General features: G+C 41.1%; 1 protein-coding gene across 7 annotated transcripts in view; it reads right to left on the minus strand.

The window, feature by feature from the left end:
- prmt7 (protein arginine methyltransferase 7) overlaps window positions 1-23,423 on the minus strand; it is an 84,100-nt gene extending 60,677 nt beyond the window's left edge. For 3 of the 7 annotated variants that reach the window (XM_057836974.1, XM_057836975.1, XM_057836973.1), the window contains exons 1-4: window positions 23,214-23,423; window positions 7,938-7,974; window positions 4,245-4,394; window positions 2,690-2,798 (exon numbers count right to left, since the gene is read on the minus strand). In XM_057836974.1, the coding sequence (XP_057692957.1) occupies window positions 2,690-2,798; window positions 4,245-4,394; window positions 7,938-7,974; window positions 23,214-23,308 (391 nt within the window). In that variant the 5' untranslated portion in view covers window positions 23,309-23,423. The other 4 variants (XM_057836977.1, XM_057836978.1, XM_057836976.1 and 1 more) reach the window with 4 other exon arrangements.
- Window positions 23,424-24,714: the final 1,291 nt, after the last annotated feature.

Raw genomic sequence — 24,714 nt, forward strand, 5'->3', positions numbered from 1 at the left:
CATACTTTTTGTTTTAATAGGATTTCTAGGACTACAAACATGACACAAACATTATTTCAATTCATTAAAATTCTAATGAAGTTAAACTTGAGGTGGCATCGTACAACAGAGTAGTCACATGGTGCGTCATTCTCTATAGGATCAATTGCAGGGAAAATAAACATTTAATCATGAAGGCTAATTATGTATTTCTAGCCAACTTAGTCATTTCGGTAGCAGGCTAATATAGCTAGATTCGATAAATACAGCTAGTGTTGCTATCATTATAAGGCTTATACAAGGCTTTTAATTTTTTGCAGCTCCATACATACTGTATCAGTTTTCCATTTTTTATTTTTTGGTCAAATATGGCTCTTTCAACATTTTTGGGTCGCCGACCCTTGAGTCACTACGAGATGTAAGTCATACTATTGCTACGAGAAAAAAAGTCGTATTATTACGTAGGGTAACGTAGCTGTAATCAGCTACAAATTTTACGTACATGTACCGTAGCTGAGAGCTACGACATTAGCCTAGATAATGAAATATTTCAAATATATCTTTGCTATGGTTCTTATTAGGGGGAAAAAATAATGAAAAAAAAATTCGCCGTGGCATGACATGGTGAGGCTGTCCGACTCCGAAGCAGCCCACCACCACAGCTTCAAAAAATTCAAGGGGAAACACTGTAATATCATCAGAAAACATAGCATTAACCTTAATTGTTACGCTGACGACACACAACTGTATTCATCAATTAAACCTGAGCAGGTCCGGCAAGTGGAAAAACTAAGCGCCTGCGTCCGAGATATAAATACCTGGATGAGCACTAACTATCTTCTACTTAACCCTGAAAAGACAGAAGTCCTTATAATAGGCCCGAAAAGTGTGAGAGACCCTTTAGCTGCCCAGATAGTCACGCCGGACAATGTAAGTGTAGCCTCCAGCACCACAGTAAAAAACCTAGGAGTTTTATTTGACCCTGACTTATCGTTTAAAGCACACATTAAACAAACCTGTAGAACGGCTTTCTTTCACCTGCGCAACATCGCCAAAATTAGAAATATTTTATCTAAAAGCGATGCAGAAAAATTAATTCACGCGTTCGTTACATCGAGATTGGATTACTGTAACTCCCTACTTGCAGCTTGTCCTAAAAGTTCTCTAAAAGGTCTTCAGCTAGTCCAAAACGCAGCAGCAAGACTTTTAACAGGAACCAATAGAAGAGAGCACATCACCCCTGTGCTCCAGGCACTTCACTGGCTTCCAGTCGAGTTTAGAATTAAATTTAAAATGCTCCTTCTTACATTTAAGACCATTAATGGGTTGGGGCCATCTTATCTCACCGATGTTCTGGTTCCATACCGCCCCAACAGAACACTCCGATCTCAGAATGCAGGTCTACTGGTAGTTCCCAGGGTTTATAAAAGTACTGTCGGAGCTAGAGCCTTTAGCCACCAAGCCCGTTTTATGGAATCAGCTTCCAGCTAGTATTAAAGAAGCTGAGATTTAAGATTAGATTAAAAACGTTCCTATTCGACAAAGCTTATGGTTAGGCTAGTTGAAGTCGGAGTAGACTCACAGTTTAGTCTAAGCTGCACTAGAAGCTATAATGCTGGGGGAAGTACAGCCGCTGAGTTCTATCTCCTTGTCTTACTTTATTTCTATTTTCCAATGTTAATATCTAGTTGTCCAGTCTCTTCATCACTAGTCACCCGGTGTCCCCTTTCCCCCCTCCCCTCTGGGGAGGGGCTATTTTTCAGCTGCAGCCTCCTGACTGTCCGGACCCCTGGCTGGAGAGACGTCCTCGCTGCTACCCCCGTCTCATCTGGCTAGATGGACCTCTTCTTGCTCCTTTGCGCCACTGTATTTTTACGGACTGTAACTTCGCTTGCTAATTGCCATTAGCAGTTCTGGGGTTCCTGTCTATCCGTCCTGGGAGTGGATCTCTCCTGACTGTGGTACTCCCCGAGGTTTCTCATTTTTCTCCCAATTGACTCTGGAGTTTTTGGAGTTTTTCCTTGCCGGCATGGAGGGTCTTAAGGATAGGGGATACCCAGGACTTGAACTGTATCTATTTATCTTTGTTGCTTCATTTCTAATTGTGTATCATATTGCCTCTGTAAAGCCCTTTGAGACATCTGTTGTGACTGAGGGCTATACAAATAAAAATTGAAAATTGAAATATATACATTCAACATACGGTACATAAGGACTATTTGTTTATTATAACAATAAATCAACAAGATGGCATTAACATTATTAACACTCTGTTAAAGCGACCCATGGATAGAAAGACTTGTAATTCTTAAAAAAAATGTTAGTACAAGCTAGAGAAATATTATATTAAAACCCCTCTTAATGTTTTCGTTTTGATAAAATTTGTAAAATTTTCAATCAAAAAATAAACTAGTAGCCCGCCATTGTTGCTGTCAATAATTACTTACACAATGCTCATGGGTCATGCTCAGCCTATAAAATCAGTCGCACCCAAGAGCCAGCAGAGGGCGGAAAACTCCATAAAACACAACAAGTGAGCGTTTCACCGTGTACTGCCATTTAAATCTCTCTGAGCAGGGCATCTGCGTTAATTGCGTCAAATATTTTAACGTGATCAATTTAAAAAATTAATTAACGCCCGTTAACGCGATAATTTTGACAGCCCTAATATATACATATCGAAAATTGCTATTGGAGTTGTTATCCTGACCCAGTCCAACACTAATGTCAGTGGAATGTTTGTTGATAATCTTGATTTTGTCCTGGAAGCCATTTTTTTCCACAATGCACTTGGCGGCGTCAGCCATAGGCTTGAAGACCTGCAGAAAAAGTTGCATTAATTTAAAAAAAAAAAAAGGGTCAAAACGTATGAATGAAAAACAGTTTGTCTATCAAATAAGAGGACGAAAGGAATGTTTCAAAACTACATTTAAGAGGAAAACTATTTTACTTTCAGATTAATCATTAGAGAAAAGAATATAGAACAGGTAAAAAAAATGAAATCAAAATAAAAAAATAATGTAAATTTATATAAATATGAACAGAAATACTCTCATGTTGAATGCTTAAATCGCACAGACATACTTTATGAAATAGTTGAATGTGCATAATGAGATTACCACAACCAACAACACTACTGCAAAATGTGTACACTTGTGTTAAGTATTCAAAAGGATCTGTGTAAGAATTGCACTTCAATTATTCATTAAATGGCCCTAATATTTCAATAGACATTAAAATATTTCTTGGAAATACTTCAAACAAGGTTCTCAATGGTTTAACTGAGATTTTCACATTTTAAAAGTTGGAACTGAAGGGAAATTGTATTTTTGCTAAAGTTCTAATCAATGCAGGTCAATTTCCGGTCTACAAACCGCTACTTTTTCCCCCCTCATTTTGAATCCTGTGGGGTGTGTAATGATGCGGCCAACTTATTAATTTTTCTAACGGCCACCAGGGGGGCGCTCGAGCATAAAAGGTAAGAGTGTGGAATATATGTGTCAAGAAATACGCTAGTTTAGACTATTGCTGGTAATTTACCTTTGTGCATGAATAAAAGTAGCAAACCCTAATCTTTGTGCATGAGTAAAATTAGCATACCTGCATCATGGAAAATGCTCTAAGAAATGCATATGACGCAGCTTTTAAACTAAAAGCAACTGAGCTGGCTGATCAAGGAGGAAACAGCTGTTGCACGTAAGCAGCCATCAAGATGGCAAACTCCATTCCAGCTGTGATTCCTGGGGGCACAACAAAGTGTCTGCAGCCCGTTGACATTAGTGTGAATCGTGCATTCAAACTGGCACTCCGAGTTGAACGGGAGGCTTGGATGACCAGCGGCGAGAAATCGTTTACCAAAACTGGCCACATGTGAAGAGCAACTTTTGCACATGTCTGCTAGTGGATCCTGGAGCAGTGTGAAAAAATCCACCATCACCAACGGCTTTCAAAAAGCCGGTCTGCTGAGTGACGAAAAGGACCGCAAAGGAGCCATTGTTACCCCTCAAGGATCCAGGGTGGTCCCCCGGGCCACCCATGCACCCATCAACCGGCCTTCAGAGATATTAAGAGGGGACACACCACCAACCCCTACACCTGCCCCCACCCCGGTCCGCCCACCCGGCCTACGAGTCACAGCCACTGCCCCCCAACCGGCACTGCACATCGCAAGACTCCAACATCCCCAGCATGTGCAAAATAAATTGAGTTCAAAACCCCCCTTGTGTTGCCACAAATGGTATGGTAAATTTGAAAAAAAAAATTACCTCTACTGCATAGCAGAAGTCAGCTCCAGCAGTCACAGCCATCATGGACAATAAGCCCGTTCCTGTTCCAATGTCCAGGACAGTGACTCTCTCACCCCGGGCCTTGACATGGGCCACAGCTGCCCGGATGCCCTCGTAGTACTTTTTATTCTACAGAAAGAAAAAAAAATATATAGTGGCTTTTTGGTAAAGATATGCAATGTGTTCAATGCTAAGTTGCCAAAGTTAAAAAAGTGACCAGGAAACCAAATGAAACCAAACTAAAGTACTGTTAGAAATTAGGTAATTAAAAAAAAAAAAAAAAAAAGCAATCATTGACACATTTTACGTACATATACCATAACTGCGAGCTATGACATTAGCCTGGCAAACGAAATATCTGAAATAGATATTCGTTAAGGTTCTTCTTGGAAAAAAGTTAATGTGGAAAAAAAAAAAAAAATTCTCATTTGTCATGATATGAAGCAATCTCGCCGCCGCACAACAAGTTGGGACTGTCCGACTACTATGTAGCCCACCACTACCACAGCTTCAAAAAATCCTCAGGGAAACACTAATACCTGCTCGTTTTTTTTTTTGCTTTCAACCAATAATATAAACAGCTTTACCTTAACATCCATAGAAATTATGGAATTTACACATTTATTTACAAAAATGTTCAACTTATAAAAGCTCTTTGTTTTGTAACAGCTACCATGTTGGATTTTGTAACTCCACAAAATAGCGTAACGAGTGGGCCAATGCACGTTTTTGGGTTGGGAGACCTACAAGTCTTTCAAGCCCGTTTACAAGTTGACCCTGAAGGCGCTGCCGCCCACCGCCTAGGCTCTGCGCATCACGTGCAATGCCCTGCCCACCTCCTGCAAGGACCTCATCCTCCGCAATATTCCCAGGGTTAAGTATGTGTGCATGGGAAAGGCCAACTCCGACCCGACAGCGCATTCCTTTGGCAAGCACCGCCACATGTGCGGCACCAATTACTGGACCAGCAACAGGGTTAGGGTAGCCTGCACTTACTAAGACTCGCCGGGTTCTTCCCCATGGACAAACAAGCCGACCTGCGCCGCGCCGAGGAGAAAGAGGATGACGAGGAAATCTTGGCCGAGCTTGCCAGGGAGCTGGCGAACGATCTGTCGGACCCGCCGACGGACGAGTTGCTCCGTGCCGCAGTCGGCAACTACGCCGGCTACCTGGCTAGGAAGGTCCAGGCCAACTCCTCTGTGCCTGAGTACTGCAAGCTGGAGCTTGCCCAGCAGGAGAACATGGAGATCACTGTGGAGCTCGAGAGTGGTGACTCTGTGATGTTCAACGCCCTGGTCGAGCTGGCCGACAGCGGAGAGCTAGAGACTAGCCGGGCGGTCCTCAAGCGGCCATCTCTCCCCATGGCCCACACTGCGTCCTTCGGAATGTCACTGTGGGACTCCCTGATGTGCAGGGAGGACAAGAAAGGACCGCAGGGTTAGGTCCCTCTCCCTTGCCATGCGCCACAGGTACGGCTTCAGGCACCCGCCAAAGTTCCTAGCGGCCACAGACCCGACCTTGTGGGGCTACAGGTGGTAGGAGAGGCACAGGCTGGACAACACCATTTTGCCGCATATCAGCAGGTCCCACTTCAACTGTTTTGGTGCAAAGTTCTACAAGGATGTGACTTCAGAAGCAAGGAAGAAAAAGGCCTGGAGTGGCCGACCGGCAGGTACTTGTACAAGTCCAGGAAGCTGACCGGGCCCATTCTGGCCAACAGGCTATCTGTTTGTAGAAAGAGGAGGGCCAGATAGCTGACAAAACATGTTGCAACAATTGGTACATTGGAATTCAGTAAGCTCATTAAGTTGTCATTGTGTTACGGGTCCCAAAAATGGTACCAGACAACAAATACAATAGTCTGTGGAACAGACAAAAGTGCATGAGGAACGAGGACACGATGTTGCTCACGTACTGTCCAAATTCAGTCTTTTTAATTTCAACATAATGACTCAAACATCACATTCACATCCGCTTAAATTAAATGTCTTCATGCTCAATAAAACGAAAATCTATTCAAAATAATATTTGCAGTTACAAGAATACATATTCTTCCAATCAATAACAGTCTTGCTTTACTGTGATGAATACAACTGACATCTGTTGTTCTTTTCAGCTGTACGACATACTTTCGCCACAAGGGGACGCGCGCGGACGAATATAACGGTTTCATTGTCAGTCTTTTCTTTTCACATCAACAAATAATCATTTTACACGTTCTTGAACAACACAGATAATGTACAGAAAGTTCGCTAAATACCTTTACTAAACAACATGTCCGCTATATACATTTATTAAACAAAGGTGGGAGAGTAGTGACTACAAGTTTTGTATGACGCAATCTACATCGCAATCTACAATTCTACAGCAGAGGGCAAAATAGCCGTTGCTATCACTTCGCCATGAGAACGCAGTTTCTTTCCACTTTCTTTTGTCAATTAAACTTCTTAAATGACCATCATACTTGCTCTTAACATACAATCAACACAATAAAATTACATTTGACTCAAAATTAGTCAACATTGGTGAATACTGACCTGTGGAACAGACAAAAGTGCATGAGGAACGAGGACACGATGTTGCTCACGTACTGTCCAAATTCAGTCTGAAATATGGGCGGAAGTCCACATCTAAGACGAGGCCAGACGGCAGCATTTCCGGTGTCAAAAGTTCCACTTACTTTTCCCTTTTAATTATACAATTAATAACAAAATCAACCTAAGGGTGAATTTTGTTGATTGTGAAACCACAATTTATATTAATATGATTACATATTTTTGTAGTTACTACAATTGTATATTGAAAAATGCAAATTTTGCTTATGTTGAATAAAATTAAGATGATTCTGCAGGCTTTCCTCAAGTATTAAGTTTCTGATATGAAAATTGATTGATTTTTAGCTGTTGAAAACAAGTCAAAATCGCACTAAATAAAAAAATTAAGTTGCAATTTTGGGCAAAAAGTGATATATGTTAAATATTGCTATTGATCCTTAAATATGGGTGATTATCTCTGCATTTGGTAATTTTTGTGCATCTGGCGTAAAATCTGAGAATTTTATAACAATTTGAAGTTTTCTTGTATTAGGGCAAGACTTTGAATTTTTTTTTATACCGCTGCCCATGGAGACTTTTGGTTTTATGTTGCTCGCGGCTTTGGTTTTGAAAATAATTGAATTTTAAGTTTTTTAATACAGGCACCTTATGGATCGGCCCCGCGCCCCGTGTCCCATCAAATGATAGTGAAGTATATTGTATTTTTTAAAATGCTCTTATCAAATCGTCCAAACACATATTCCAACAGAAAAAAATCTAAATATACTTCTAAACTAAATTACGAATGCATAAAAACATACACCGTTAGCTCAAACAAAAACAACTTTTTATTGGCCTTAACAGGGTTCAGATGACTGAATGATTCAGCCATTAGACGAGTTGTGTCATATTCACGGTTGCCACTAGACTAAATGCAAAGACTTTCGAAACAAACCATTACGCCACTTTAATTGTACGAATCCTCGAAGCAGCAAAATTTGATCCGAAGCTTTTTTCTAAACGAAGTTCTCGAGTTAATCGATTGTTCGTTGCAGCACTAAATCTCTTAACTCTTTAAGCAGCTTATTACTTCACCAAAACGGAAATCGATTTCGTACGTTACCCGGAGTTCACTCACCCTGTCTTGATCATAGAGCATATCAGCATAGCTTGACCTGGGGTAGGGGGGAAAAAAAAGATTAAGACAAACTTAACAGCAGAGTTGCAGGACTGGAATCAGAACTTAACTCAAGTAGCGCATTTTAGAACTTTGGACTTGGCTGATGTTTACAAGAGACTTAATTTGATTGAACTTGCATTCCACAAACTGCAAAGTCAAGACTTACCTGTTTACAGTTGAAAATCTGCTTGTTTGACATATCATTTTGTTGTACTGTCATTTTTTCCCCTCTCCTTTAGAACCCCGCGGACTTAATAAGGAAGCAGCTTGTTTAATTCACACAAATCCTCCGATACTCCCAATTGACACCTCTCCAATTTGATGAATGACAGTTCGAGTTTTTTGGAGTTACTGCCCTCCAAAGTTTTGGGATATGGGAATGGCACAAAATTTTAGACATTCTTTGGATGGATTCCCAATTCAGTATTCATTTTGCTGTGCTTAGCCGTCGGTGGAGTGGGTGTGGTAGTGGGAAGCGCATGGTAATGCACAGAGTTAGGTAGAGAAGCCAAAAATTTTACTTATGTAAGAGTTGCGTTATTTCAAAATAATATTACTCTAGCAAAAGGAGTCGTCCAAAAAATGTACTCAAGTAAAATTGTATTTGTTGAAAAGAATACTCAAGTAATGAGTAACATTTTAAGTAACTGCTTATATTTTTGTTGGATTTTTTTTTTTTTAAAGAATGGTATTTTTTTCTGAGCACAAAGTTATCTATATGGACTGTTGTTATAATGATACTGTACAATAACCCATTACATGAGCACATTATGGCAGTAGTCAGAGAGGTCCACTACTAAGGGCCTTTCACACTAGACCAAGAGGGCCAAGGGTCCGGTTGGACTGCTACCTCGTAGCAACACTTGCAGGAGCTGTTGAAAAAGTTTAGCATTCACACTGTGTCAACCGAAATTTACGAGTAGCATCATGTGGACGAAAGGCGCACTCATCGATTGGACACAGCACAACAACATTTGGCCATGGCTAATCGTCTGTCATCTTGTCATTGGTAATTTTGAATAGCGTCTGCGCTGTACTTCTGTTTCCAAGGATGCCCTGCGTGTATTGTCAGAGCTTGCTTAACGCCAGAAGTGAGAGCCCGCTCGGGGCACGCCCTCCTGCCTAACCGGTAAGTGGAGAAACGATTAGAGTAGCAGTATTTCACCGGCAGTGCCACGGCAAGGACGGGGGGCTTCCCACGCCCGCACTCGTCTCCGGTTCTTAATTGTGCCCCCCACGGGCCAGCTCGCGTGCCCGCCTACGGAGCGCTATCCTCGGTTTGGTTTCGGGCAGCAATGAGAGGTCTGTGATTCCCTTAAATGTCCAGGGTGGCACGCACGTTACACTGAACAGACCAGCAGGCGCCTACCCCTCCCCGTCGGCCACCAGTGCGAGAAGGTGGGCCAGTTAAGGAGGGTGTTAGGGCCCCGCGGGTTCTCGGCAGCGATTCTGCCGGGGGCGTTTGTATTGTGCCGCTAGAGGTGAAATTCTTGGACTGGCGCAAGTCGGGCGAGAGCGAAACCATTTGACAACAATGTTTTCATTCATCAAGAACGAAAGTCGGGGGTTCGAAGACGATGAGATACTAGAGCATCACAGCTCCACGCTGTAACCTTTCACATAAAGTAGCAAAAGCGCACCTTGCTCCAGTTGCATTCACAAGCGAAGCAGACCGAGGCCCATGATTTTTGAGCGGAGTTTATTTGTTTGTTTGTTTGGCGCGTTCACATTTACAAACAAAGCGGACTATATGAGTAAAAGAACTCTGGTCGGTTTAAAATGGTCTTAACAGTGCTAGTGTGAAAGCGCTCTAAGGCTACAGCTACAATCGGACAGATAATTTTCTCCAGGGTATTTTGCCGACTATTTTTATACCTCTCCACACTTCGTTTAAGGCCCCCCCTGCTTCTGTAAGGTACGCCTGCATTTGCGCAAATTACGCATGCGTAAAAAGGAGAAGCCTCATGTGCTACGTCATTGCCAGCGCGGTTTACCTCTGAACTGGAAACGTATTCCTTGCCCGCGGCAAATTTCAAAATTACTACACCTACTAGACTGTCATTATTTTATGATCAGTTTTTTCCGTGATCGCAATCGAACGCATTATGCAGGAGCGAGTGTGGAAGGGAGAGCACGCTCGGCGCTTACGAGCAGGAGCTGAGTTGTGATTGAAATAAATCTTTATAAAACAACGAAAGCCTGAAATCATTACTTGGGATGTCACAATCGATGCTCAGTGGCGCTCTCACCACTTGGAAAATAACAAATAGAAGCATATGTTGTGGCGCTGGGTATATTTCCTAGGAGCCGCTACAAGGCTGCTTGCGCATAAAAGTGGCGATCCTGGATGTGGCAACAGTTTTGACACGCAGAAATGTCTTGGAAACAAACTGGGGGTACCACGCAGGTCACTTTTTGGGGTTTAATTTTCCTCTATGCATTTTTATATACAGTAATTATGTTCGGTCGGCAATGAGTTGGGAGGGGCCAGCCCCGCAGCTGGCTGATGTGAGACAACTCGAGAAACGAGCTCTGTAAAAAACGCTCATCTCCACCTCATCCCCGATGGGAGGACCCCAAATGGGGACTGAATTGAAGCATACTATTGAGACGTAGTTTGAAGGTTCAAGAAAATTGTGTGGAAAAGAAAAGAGCAGGCATGCCACATCATGATTGTTTACATGCTGTCATGCCGTACTAAAAACAACGACGACATGACGTCCCTTCCTGAATATCCGAATGTTGTACGGAGACAGCAGTCCATATTAGACGGCGGGTAACATTACCCGCCGACGTTATCCGTCCAACAACTAATCAGGATTATACGGCATGTCCCGCCTACGTTATCCGTCCAACAACTAATCAGGATAATAGGCATACTAGTGTGGCCGACATGCCGTATAATCCAACTAATTATACGTTTAAGGCCATTATCCATCCTAGTGTAGACGTAGCCAAAGATTCACCAGTCTTGGCCTTGGAAATGCAGATTTGTGGATTTACAGCGCCACAAAAATGACAACTGTAACCTACCATCTAATAAAACGACATGATGAGTTTTAGAGCTGAAACGAATACTCGAGCAACTCGAGTAACTCGAGTTTAAAAACTGATCCGATTAATTTTATTCACCTCGAGGAATCATTTAATTTTGCCAGCTCTAAGCATCACGTTTTGCCCGGACTACTTTTAATGCGGGACAACGCGCTGACGTCACGTGCGTAGAGGAAGAAGCAATTAAAAAAAAAAAAAAAAAAACTTACTGCAGCCGACAGCCGCTACAAACTACTCCGACGTTGCTAAAAACTACGCCCGCATGATGCTAGTTTGGTAGCAGGTAGTGTCCGATGCGTCTCATAGATATCGCATGCATTTAAGACTAGATGCGAAATGACAGTCTCGGCCGCGTCTGGGCAGCGTTAGTAAACAGCCGCCATCTTTAAGCAGTTGACTTCTCATCACAAATAAATATAACGTTACTGTCTCGCTCAAGTAACGTTAGCTCTTCAGATGGCTAGGTTTCTATTGATTATGACCACTGTCGATGCGTGGCTAACGTGTCTTACATACAGGCTTTATTTAATCTGTAAAAACACAGCGCTGTAGAGCGATGTGGGTGTAAAATTAAAACATAATAAAGCTAACTGTCAGTTTTAGCTCAGTAGTCATTACTGAATAAATGTGCTCCAATACAGCCGGTATCATACATTTATTTTGAACACTGGAAAAACTCAAAATCCTATCAGTACTTACAGTTTAGACTAACTTAAAACTTAAACTTAAAAATAGCTTGACACAAATTGGAATTTCAAGTGATGTGTGTTATCAAGCGTAATTACATTTTTAGGTAAGAATTTTTTTTTTTTAATAAGATCTAGAAGTTTTTTGAGTGAAAGCAGTGAATATTTTTTTTCTAGTCATATCTTAGATGCAATTGTTGGCTGTTTTCAACAATGTATATCGAAAATAAAGACATTGATTGACTGAAAATGGTTCAATATTGGATTAAATGTCTTTTTTTCTCATGTATATTTATAATTGCTCTTTACCTAAAAAAATGTTTTATCCGATTACTCGATTAATCGATAGAATTTTCAGTCGATTACTTGATTACTAAAATATTCGATAGCTGCAGCCCTAATGAGTTTTGCACCTGAGTCCAAGTCACCTGATTTTAAGAATCTGCCAATACAAAGTCCTGATTAGATCAGGGAAAAAGTGTCGCGTCCTACTATAATGTTCAGTATTTACCCAGGACGCGACGTGTAAGAAAGCAGCTGTTTAATTCCCGGGTCACAGTGCAAAGGCTGATGACTTAGACGTAAATATCACAGAGGGCCGATCGTCATTTCCTCTTTCTTCACAGTAAGACAAAAAGCGTTAAACAAACATTGCGATTAGCATGGCAAACTGGAAATATAGAAAAATTAAACTGGAAACAAAAGTAAATTAAATTGCTACTGGATCTTAGAGCCGAGAAAGAGACAGGAAATGTATGGTTTATCTTAATGAGGTAATGTCCGGATGATAAAATCCCGCCACCCACCCACAGAGAGTGCCGAGCCGCCAAAACGGGACAAGTTTGAAAGTGTCCAACCTAGGTAATTCCTGGTACATCTCCCCATGTCTGAAAGCCATGACACGGGTCAGTCCTTTGTCATCTTACACGGGAATTCAGCAAGATATAAGTCAAAAAAAGAGGCTTTAGATAATACTTAGAGCTTGGGCAGACTACACATTGGAGGAAAACACATACAGCAGCCTTTTTAATGGAAAAATTGTCTAAAATGTCAAAGAGGAAATGTATTTTGGGCTGAAAAGATTTCCACTTTTCACACCAGTGTGTAATTTTTTTTTTAATGGTATACAGTGGTACCGCGACATACGATCGCTTCGACACACGATCTATTTGACATCCAACGTAAAATTTGAATCGCCATTCGTTTCTACATCCGATGACATGCTCGAAATGCGATTGATTATGACAGCGCCGCAGTTTGTTTTGCCGCAAGACGGCTGCACGGCGGATTTTCGTGTGAGAGCAATCAACTAAGAGTGTGACACTATCTCGATACAGCGATATATCATGATATTTTGCAACCCGATCGGTTATCGATATGCTCCCGCCAAGTATCGATACTTTTATTTAACATATTGGCCATACAATGGAGTATGGATGCTGTAAACTGCTCAATGTTTGTTGAGCAATTCCTTGGCGGTCCACTAGGGGCGCTCGGGAGTGGCGGTGAAGGTACAGTGCGCACAAGTCGTCTAGAGAAGAAGAGAGGAAGCGCCAAGTTGGTTGAAAAAATAAAAAAGCTTCGTGAGAACGGTGGAGGAAAAAATGAGAACAATATTGCTACAAATCACACATGAAGACACTTTAGATTTTACACTAACAAGAAAGGAAGTAAGGTGAACAAGGACTTTGCTGTATGCAAGAATTGTCTAACAAAAATAAGTTTCACTGGGAGCTGGTGACGAAGTGCACACCGGATTTCTTCACTTGCTTTGCTTTCATCACTTGAGGTAAGAAAGTTTTGCAATGTAATTGATTTTTAATTTACATGTATTATTTTGATGACATTTGGTGTTGAATGATATAAAATAAACCAGGACCCTAAACTGGATGAAAATGAGTATCGAACAAGCCCACATGAATTTACCGATTTATTTGATAATATTTGAGAGCCACTTTCCATCTAGTTTACTACACAAACTGTTATTAGTGCCATTTTGAAACAATAAGCTATAAAAATGGTTTGAATAGGTTCCAAGATATGTAAAGTGATGTGCATGATTATTTATGTAGCCTACATATTAAAAATAGGTAATTATTGCATTTTTAATTTCTATACATTCAATTCATAGTTTTTTAAGTCAATACTTCTAACACAAAAAAAAAAAATCAGGATTTCAACTCAAAAGCTATGAAGTAGCTAATATTTTTTGTTTTATTTTGTTTTTTTTCAAGGTGAGGAAGACTGTGACTGACCAAGTCTGACATCTCAAATGCTGAAGCAGATAGTGGAAGTCCTCAAACCAACGCTTTCGGCAACAAAGGTCATATACGAAGAAAAGACCCACCAATTTTCATTGCCCCACTCCAAGCTCAACTACTGACTGACACCTACAGCACTGTTTTTTTTTTTAATTAAAGATTTAAAACTTTAAAGAAATTAAGGGTGCCATTCATCATGATCTCTCAAAGAGATATCAGTGGTTGTGGTTTGTTTCCTCTATATGTGCATGTGCACAATTTGCAGTAGATTTATATTTTACAGCAATGTTGCACAGAAAAAGGTGTCACTGTTTAATAAATGACTTAAACAGTATTTTTTCTATTTTGAATTTTTTTTTTTTTTTTCATTTCGTTTCAACAGTTGTATCGTAGAATATCATGTATCCAATTTCTGACCAATACATCGATAATCGCTGTATCGTGATATCGTGAGATACAGTGCCTTGCAAAAGTATTCGGCCCCCTTGAATCTTGCAACTTTTCGCCACATTTCAGGCTTCAAACATAAAGATATGAAATTGAATTTTTTTTGTCAAGAATCAACAACAAGTGGGACACAATCGTGAAGTGGAACAACATTTATTGGATAATTTAAACTTTTTTAACAAATAAAAAACTGAAAAGTGGGGCGTGCAATATTATTCGGCCCCTTTACTTTCAGTGCAGCAAACTCACTCCAGAAGTTCAGTGAGGATCTCTGAATGATCCAATGTTGTCCTAAATGACCGATGATGATAAATAGAATCCACCTGTGTGTAATCAAGTCTCCGTATAAATGCATCTGCTCTGTGATAGTCTCAGGGTTCTGTTTAAAGTGCAGAGAGCATTATGAAAACCAAGGAACACACCAGGCAGGTCCGAGATACTGTTGTGGAGAAGTTTAAAGCCGGATTTGGATACAAAAAGACTTCCCAAGCTTTAAACATCTCAAGGAGCACTGTGCAAGCCATCATATTGAAATGGAAGGAGCATCAGACCACTGCAAATCTACCAAGACCCGGCCGTCCTTCCAAACTTTCTTCTCAAACAAGGAGAAAACTGATCAGAGATGCAGCCAAGAGGCCCATGATCACTCTGGATGAACTGCAGAGATCTACAGCTGAGGTGGGAGAGTCTGTCCATAGGACAACAATCAGTCGTACACTGCACAAATCTGGCCTTTATGGAAAAGTGGCAAGAAGAAAGCCATTTCTCAAAGATATCCATAAAAAGTCTCGTTTAAAGTTTGCCACAAGCCACCTGGGAGACACACCAAACATGTGGAAGAAGGTGCTCTGGTCAGATGAAACCAAAATTGAACTTTTTGGCCACAATGCAAAACGATATGTTTGGCGTAAAAGCAACACAGCTCATCACCCTGAACACATCATCCCCACTGTCTAACATGGTGGTGGCAGCATCATGGTTTGGGCCTGCTTTTCTTCAGCAGGGACAGCGAAGATGGTTAAAATTGACGGGAAGATGGATGCAGCCAAATACAGGAACATTCTGGAAGAAAACCTGTTGGTATCCGCACAAGACCTGAGACTGGGACGGAGATTTATCTTCCAACAGGACAATGATCCAAAACATAAAGCCATATCTACAATGGAATGGTTCAAAAATAAACGTATCCAGGTGTTAGAATGGCCAAGTCAAAGTCCAGACCTGAATCCAATTGAGAATCTGTTGAAAGAGCTGAAGAATGCTGTTCACAAACACTCTCCATCCAACCTCACTGAGCTCGAGCTGTTTTGCAAGGAAGAATGGGCAAGAATGTCAGTCTCTCGATGTGCAAAACTGATAGAAACATACCCCAAGCGACTTGCAGCTGTAATTGGAGCAAAAGGTGGCGCTACAAAGTATTAACGCAAGGGGGCCGAATAATATTGCACGCCCCACTTTTCAGTTTTTTATTTGTTAAAAAAGTTTAAATTATCCAGTAAATTTTGTTCCACTTCACGATTGTGTCCCACTTGTTGTTGATTCTTGACAAAAAATTAAAATTTTATATCTTTATGTTTGAAGCCTGAAATGTGGTGAAAGGTTGCAAGGTTCAAGGGGGCCAAATACTTTTGCAAGGCACTGTAATTGTTATCGTGAGCCTTGTATCGCGTATCGTATCGTGAGATGCCCTGAGGTTCCCACTCCTACAATCAACATGGGTTTCAAGAATGGTGGTGAAAAAGGAAAAACGTGAGGCTTACCATTGAAATGAACATGGAAATGATTGAAAAATATGAGCGTGGTGCGCGCATCCTTGAACTGGCTCGACAGTACGGCCGCAGAATGTCTACGATCTCGACGGTCATCCTCTGACCTCCGTTCGCCAGTCTTTATAAGATGACAATTATTATTGTGGTAACTTCACCAAAGAAATCGCCAGCTTCGTCAGATTTTTAATTCTATTGTCCGTCCCAGCTGAACAAAGTTAAAGTGAAAAAGTCCTCCCCCCCATCTCACCGTCAAGTCAGCCACGCGGTGCGTTCAGGTACACCACACAAAACACATCCGCCACATTAGAACCCCAATCGTTACATTATTACAGGTGCAACGAATGAATCAACTTGCGCGGACGTTTTAATGCCAGCTAGGTGAAGCCAGGGTGAAGCCATTCACATTTCATATGCAGTAAACATTTTGTAGGGTTGGCATGCTCCTTCAGAGGACAAAGAGGTAAGCCATTTTGATATTTTTTACCTTATTTTTTAGCGTGACGTTGTGGCGTGCTGCTTCTGTCTGACAATGAATTTTGACTGCCAGTTACCTTTTCTGTTGTAAAAAAATAAAAAACTTTAGTAAGGGGGAAGTGTAAATAAATTATAGAATTAGGATTTGTTATCAATGAAAAAATTAAAAGTGTTCGTTGGCTGTCACTGAGTATCATTTGCGATCGTTACACAAAACTAACTAAATTACCCCCAAGAACAGTCAGACAACCAGAGGATATAATACATAAGAAAGACAGGGCTGATGGTAAAGGATAGCTTGTTGAAACAGGAGAATGTCATTGTCAGTTGCGTCGATAAAAATGCTAAGGCTATGTTTAGGTCGGCTCGTTTTTTTAATCGTCTTTTTCAGCCTTCGACACTCAACCCATCTCTTTAACTGAACATTTTTATGTTCTTCCACATCTTTGCCAGTGAATTTGGCCCCAGGGACATTATTTTCAAAGAGAATTGGTAGGTTTAGCTCTGTAAACATCTTCTTCGTACACGATTTCCATTCAATTCCTATTACCGACAAACGGTGATATGTCCCTCCTTAGCAACAGTAGCAGCTACTGCGTGCGCGTGAGACACACGCAATTGCCTGTTTTCTCACGCACACACGCCACACATCTAATTTCTCACGCAAAAAAAACAATCTGATTTTGGGCCGAGACTCGTTCGTTTCTTTCCATGACAAGGGCCCTTGAAGCGGGCCAGGGTTTCGGTGGGCGGGGATTACCAAACAAAACATTAGAACCCACTCACCAACGTCACACAATGACGTGTTGCTGTATCCGGCCACCATATTGTCCGTCATTGTTTATCCGTATTCTCAATGGTTTCAATTTGTCATGCAATTTATCGTGCAATTCATGGAAGCCCAGTGCTTTCAGACGCTGTAAACTCATTGGATGCGTTGCATAAAAGGCGTTATGTGGAAAAGCTTCAGTCTATCCATTCGCCAGATCCATATTTGATGCCTAAATCGATATTTTTTGACCCGCTGTCTTCGCCGTCTCTGCCTGACATCTGCTACCCTGATATCTATAACTATCTTGTCCACACAAAATCAGCCTGTTCTCACGAAAGTTTGAAAAACTTTAAGAGCATCACTCTAAGCAACATTACCCCGTGTGACCCTTTACTTCCAATTTTCGAAAATGGCGACAATCAATAAAAAAATTTTTAAAAAAGTTGACTGCGATGGCCGACGCTTCAAGGATAGGTGCATATTGGACTATTTATTCAATAAAACAACTGTGTCTGCCTCATTTGCAAAGAGACAGTCGCTGTTTTCATAGAGTTCGATGTGACGCCATATTACCAAACAAGACACACTGACATGTACGACAACATTACAGGGAAGATACGCAACGAGAAATTAGAGCAACTTGAAGCTAGTTTAATTTCACAGCAGCAGTATTTCGCAAGAGCCCGAGTGTCGAAAGAGAACGCCACAAAGGCGAGATTGTTGAAATTATGAATTTAAAAAAATAATAAAGCAAATGTGACACACAGAAGGGCTTGCTAAAATTTATCTAAATATAATGTTCTATGTAAATCAGCCAAGGTAGCCCCCCGCATTTTTACCACACCAAATCTGGCCCCCTTTGCAAAAGGTTTGGACACCCATGTTTAACTGATGATCGTAGACGACGCCAGCTTCTTTCACTTGGTACCAGCTAAATATTTTTCAAAAAATAATGATGGCGGAAGAAATAAGCATCTTAAATTTGAAACTGTATGTTGTCGGCGATTAGCCTCGTAATGATCTTAATTGTGGTTGTCAGCCCAAAACCCTCTAAATATATATTAAATGCATCTTACCAGATATAAAATGACTACTACATAATCTGTGGTGATCGTTTGGTGCCCAGTTTTCTCATCAAATTGCACCAGTCCATCTCCCTCTCCTCTCCGGGTCTCTCGGACTACGGTAGAACTTCAAGTCTCTCCGTCTATCTTCTGTTACTGCAACCAACTGCCACACACGCCTTCACCATTTTGATTATTAATGTTAACGAGCAGAAAAACACGCCATAATAGGAGGAATTAACGTAGCGGTAATGCGTAAATACGACAAGCTGACGGACAATATGGCGCGGAGGCGTGGTTGTGACGTCATGTGAGTGGGGTCTATAGCGTGAAATGTACAGGGGGGGGGTGGTACATTAACGTAGCGGCTTAAACACAGCCATAGTAGAAGTAGAAGAAGAAATGACTAAAACAAAGATGGAGGACCCAGATGAGTTATCGCAATTCTTTGTGCTTTTGTTTATGTTTGTGGCTTTCCTATGGCAAGATGAGTGTCGACACCCGGCCATCCGCGATGCTAGGGCGAAAACTCAAAAGCGCATCTGTGAAGTGAGTGCTAAGATTGACGAGCGCATCCGTGAAGTAGCGAAGCGGTCTTTTTGTCCACCCTGCGAGTAGCTAATCGGAGAATAGCATTGTCCACGAATCAGTGAAGCCTATTGTTCTGCTTACCTCATTTTTAGTTATTTTTATCATCTGCTCATCTTTTGTATTGCTTTAAAAGGCTAATGTAAAGCACTTTATTTGTTCCACTGCTTTGTTAGCTGAAATGTATGGTGGGATGCTTTGAAAAATGAAAAATATTTCTCCCTAACTTATCTTGTGTCATTTTTTCCCTAAACATAAATCATTAAGAGCTCTTAAGAAAACAATTACTACCATTGCAATCAAAATGTCAATCAATCCACTTGAATGGAAATTGCTTAAAAACGGAAGGGAATCACATTAAATTAATCCAAAATGTCCTGGGGGTGGACCTTCAGCTATGTCTTTGCTTCATAGAATGTAACCAATGTAGCCCATGATCTTCAGTAGGCCGCCCCATCAATGGCTTTGGGCCACACAAACCACCAGAAAGCAGGGCACAACATGGGTACGACGCCAAATTCTAATGGCGTACCGCACGCATGCTATTTTTAGACCATGAGGTCGCATCGTAAAGCGGAAGTAAAGTAGAAGTGGGACATTATAGACCCGCCCTCGCATAGAAGCAACGTAAATTCTGCTACTTTTCTCTGGTAATCTTTTTTATCTTTTTTCTCTTTTTTTCTCTTTTTTTGGAATTTGTAGAAACGACTCTAGACATTACGACATATGAAAGATGTTTTCTTCATACGTTTCCCGAAACTAAAAACTCAGAGGAGAAAATGTGAAGACTGAATCAACTTGCGCAGACATTTAACGCCAGCTCTGCACTAAACATTTATGCAGTACACGTTTTGTTGGGTTTGCATTGTCCTTCAGAGGACAAAGAGGTAAGCCATTTTGATATTTTTAACTTATTTTTTGGCGTGACGTGCCATGCTGCTTCTGTCTGACAATGAATGACCTGAAAAGAATTAAAATGGTATATAATTGCCACTGTTACATTTTCTGTTGTAAAAAAACAACTTTAGTAAAGGGGAAGTGTAAATAAGTTATAGAATTAAGATTTGTTAACAATGAAAAAGTTAAAAGTGTTTGTTGGCGGTCACTGAGTAGCATTTGCGATCGCTAAACAAAACTAACTAAATTACCTCCAAGAACAGTCAGAGATGTAGGACAAGCAGATTATATAATATATAAGAAAGACAGGGCTGGTGGTAAAAGATATCTTGTTGAAACAGAAGAATGTCATTGTCAGTTGCGCCGATAAAAAAAACTAAGGCTATGCTTAGGTCGGCTCGTTTTTTTCGTCTTTTTCAGCCTTTGACACTCATGCCATCTCTTTAACTGAACATTTTTATGTTCTTCCACATCTTTGCCTGTGAATTTGGCACCAGGGACATCATTTTCAGAGAGAATTGGTACTCCTTCGTACACGATTTCCATTCATTTCCTATCGGTTCTTGTCTTGTGACGTTTCTAGCGCAATGCATTGTGGGTTTTCGTGTATCGCACAACAACAACAAGCCCGTGACGTGATCCTTTGCTAGGCATCCATTCTGCAAGGTAATCGTTGAAAATGGTACACTCGTGTTGTGTGAAAGACTGCCATTCTAGGTCCCATGATAGAAACGAATGCAAAAAGAATGGGATACGTAATTTTTAGCATTCCTGCCTGGAAGAAAAAGTATGGAACTCAGATGAGAGGCTTCGAATGGTTGCAGCGGTGAGAAGAAAGGCCATTGCTTTTCATTCATCAACTGAAAACATGTTGGTCTGTTCCCTACATTTCCATAAAGGTAAGTAACTGGAAGTGTTAATGTTCTTCAGATGATGATACTGACTGCATTTGAACGCTTATGGCGTGTGGTTGTGTTGTTTACTTTGGCTAACCACGCTAGTGTCTAAGAGAGGCTAACTGAAGCCCTACTGGCTAACTGCATAAGCCACAGGCGTTCACCGTATGGTACTAGTACACAAAAAAATAAAACTGTTCAAAGGTAACAAAGTAAGGGTAGTAATGAAGATGTAACAGCACACCATGAATGATTATAAGTATGGGAGATGTGTTTGAAAAAAATGCTATATTTACCTCCCAGTTTGGCTACTGATATGCTTGACCAAGCACTCTGTGGAGGAGACAACAGATCTACTAATCTACTAAATCACCAGAAGAATCTTCTGCTTGTCTGTTATGCCTAATGATCAGTTAATCTTAAAAAAAAAAAAAAAAAAAATCTGTTGCATTCACATCAGTGCCATGTGAAGGCAGTTCCCACCAGTTTAGACAAACTACAAAGCTTTAAAATCCATTTTAAGTAACTAATGTTAACCTGTTGCATGACTGATACGACTTTTGAAAGTGCAGGAAAACCAGCATATGAAATGAATGAGGCAGACCCTGACTGGGCACCATCCTTATGCCTGGGACACACATCTGTTCAACCCACCAACGTGGACCGCTCTTCTAGACGCAGTAGGCGTGAGCAATTGAGGATGGAGGAAGACGTTGGTGAGCTACAGGAGGAGCTTTCAGCCCCCTTCAGATGCTCCCTCTAACATTCATAAGCCTGCGTTTGGACCTGCCTGCACTATACATTTCACACATAATACATGTTTTCCGTAAGATTGTGTACAGAGTGTTCAATGACATGGTGCCATTTTTACATGCTAACTTGTGACAAGCAATTGTTTGCCCCAACAGAGAAACACTCTATAAATAATGCCTCACAGGTTTGTTGAGTCCTTCGGACGCAGAGTTGCAGTGATTATTGACTGTTTTGGATTTTTTACAGAGAAATCATCAAATCTTAAGGCCCGTGCGCAAATGCTTTTAATGTTGCCAAATTGTCAGTTAAAACATCACAAACTACCAATTACAACTAACTTAGGTGGAGCACAGCAGAACCAGAGTCTTTAGCCGTGTCATGCTGTAGAGTCAGCAACCCTGGTCCTCGAGTGCCACTATCCAGCTTGTTTTCCATGCCTCCCTCCTTTAACACACCTGGATCAAATTATCATGATCATTATCAGGCTCCTGCAGAGCTTGCTGATGAGCTGATCATTTGATTAAGGTGTGTCAAAGGAGGGAGAGATGGAAAACAAGCTGGATAGTGGCACTCGAGGACCAGGGTTGCTGACCCCTGCTGTAGACCAACACAGGTCAAATGGTACCACATAATGGGGCAGTTCTCATTATAACATGCAACCATGTCATTGGTCTCCAGACCACGGCAGTGGCACCATAACTGGCGTCATAACTGACAAATACCGATCTCTTGCTTCTTTCCCAAGCTTCTCCACATAAGGAGTCTTGCCATTCTTGCTTTTTTCCATTTTGATGTGACATTCGCGTGACTGCTTACCCGCAAAATTGTCAACAAAACAAACGTGACTACGGGGGTCCTGGTCACTGGGATACACGAAAGATGGCGGCTCAGGTGGTGGTGATGACGTAGGTGACAACAACCGATTAGGGACAAACGGTGGCGTATCCCAACTTAGCAACAGTAGCTAATGTCATGAATATTAATGAGCGGAAGTGACGTGTTGCTTGCGGTACACCATTCCCTGATATTTGAGCCACCTACTTGTGTGCCTGCGTGCGGGGCAAAATTTTGGTCACCCCCAACAAAATCTCACTCCAAGGTTTTTCTGTAAGTTGGCAGCTCTCAGCTAATGTCATGAATATTAACGAGCGGAAGTGACGTGTTGCTTGCGGTACGCCATTTGTGTGCGTGCATGCGGCTTGCCATGTTGTTTACCTCGTGTCATCTTTGAGTGTGTGTGTATCGGCGGCTGTTCTAACTTCTATTTATGGATGTCACCCATGTCTTTGTATTTTTTTCTGGGACGTTAAAAGCAATTTATACATGACTAAAGCAACGATGATCAGTTTACATGTAGCGACGCTAAATGTTCAAAGTGTAATTGCACTTTGGACACAGCTTTTTCCAAGTAACTTTCCCATTTAAAAATGTTTCTGAACAGGCATCACTGAACATAAAAGCTATAATAGTCCCTCTTTAAGAACGAATCTTCAACAACAACCCCATTTAGGTTTTGCTTTTTTCCCCACATGTGGAAACTTTCATGCCTGTTGCGATGCTAGCGAGGTGGTACCTGGCAATCTCCTGATGATAGTCGTACTCTTCGCCCTCCGCCACGCAGTCAAAACCACAAACACTCGGTTTGGCTCGTCCACAGAATGCGCTCATTTCTGCCAAAATCCGCCCCAACCATCAAATCAAGAATTATTGCAATAGTTTTCCTTCTTCTTCTTCTTCTTCTTCTTTCTTCTCCTCCTCCTCGTCCTCCTCCTCCTCCTCCTTCTTCTTCTTCTTCTCTGGGGGCATTTTAACGGCGGTTGCGCCACCTAGCGATGTAACGAGGTGCGCAGAGCCTTCGAAGTGTGTGTCGAGTGAAAGGACATTCCGCGAAGTGCGTGCCGAGGCTCTCATCTATCAGAAATGTACTGAAGACCATCTTTTACAATCTAAATATATTTTTATTAGACATATTCCCGAAGCAAATACCATAATGAATGACTTCGATTAAATGTTTTGTTTGAATTTAACTATACTACAGTCAAGGGCGTAGTTTTGCATAGGGACGGTTGGGACAAAACACTACCAACCTTTCCAGATGCTTAAATTGTCCCCACCAACTTTTGAGCAACCTTATTTGCGTTATGTAATGAATTCAGTTATATAGGTTATTTATATTGTCTTCCCATATGGTTTAATTGTTGTAATTGACCCTACCATTATTAAGTGAATTATTTTTATTATGCTTTGATTTACATGTACATCTTTTTACTTGCTGAATGTGCCGATCCATTTTTTCCCTCTTAAACGCACTTTTGATTGGCTGATGATTTAACCCTCACACACACCCACATTAGATATTAGAGATATGAGAAGGTTTTTTTCAGCCAGCAGCAGCCACTGTTAGAAATGTAAAAAAAAATTATTGTTTTGGAAATGGGTAACACACCATTAATTTTGCTACTGTAGGTCCAACCTGCATCAGTGTTAGTACAACATTAAACTGTGTGAACTTGCTAACCTGCAAAACTCAAGTAGAAAGCTGCTTCGAGAGAAGTGTCATTCTCTTTGTGTTTTCTACTGTTAACATTAAATAAACTGTGAGAAATGTCTCTGCTGCCAACTATGGAACTAGAAAAACGTTAGCAAGAAGCTGCTTAGAGAGAGAGGGGTGCTGTATAACCTCGTAACTAGCTCACACAACACAACAAACACACAACAATCATAATAATTATGTACATTAAAAAAAGTATTTTGGAGGGGGGGGGGCGTGAGCAACCCAAACTAGCTTTGTGATTGACTGGTCGATCGTGATCAACGTCATGAGCACCCCTGTTTTAGTATATCAATTAATTAGGTTCATATTCGTGAGAAATGTAGCCCTGACCACCGTTCACCCAATCTGTTTGATATTATTAATGTCCCATCCTGAGCAAAAAGTGTACATGCAGGTTATGCAGTAATATCATCCCTTCTAATGTTGAGACCAAACGTACGCCCTTGACTACAGTATACATTACAGTATACAACTGTTTTAGTATGAAGAGATTGCTAAGGATTTGCCTGCTGTACTGATT

The sequence above is a fragment of the Corythoichthys intestinalis genome, chromosome 5 (genome assembly GCF_030265065.1).
Source record: "Corythoichthys intestinalis isolate RoL2023-P3 chromosome 5, ASM3026506v1, whole genome shotgun sequence".
NCBI classification, from domain to species: domain Eukaryota; kingdom Metazoa; phylum Chordata; class Actinopteri; order Syngnathiformes; family Syngnathidae; genus Corythoichthys; species Corythoichthys intestinalis.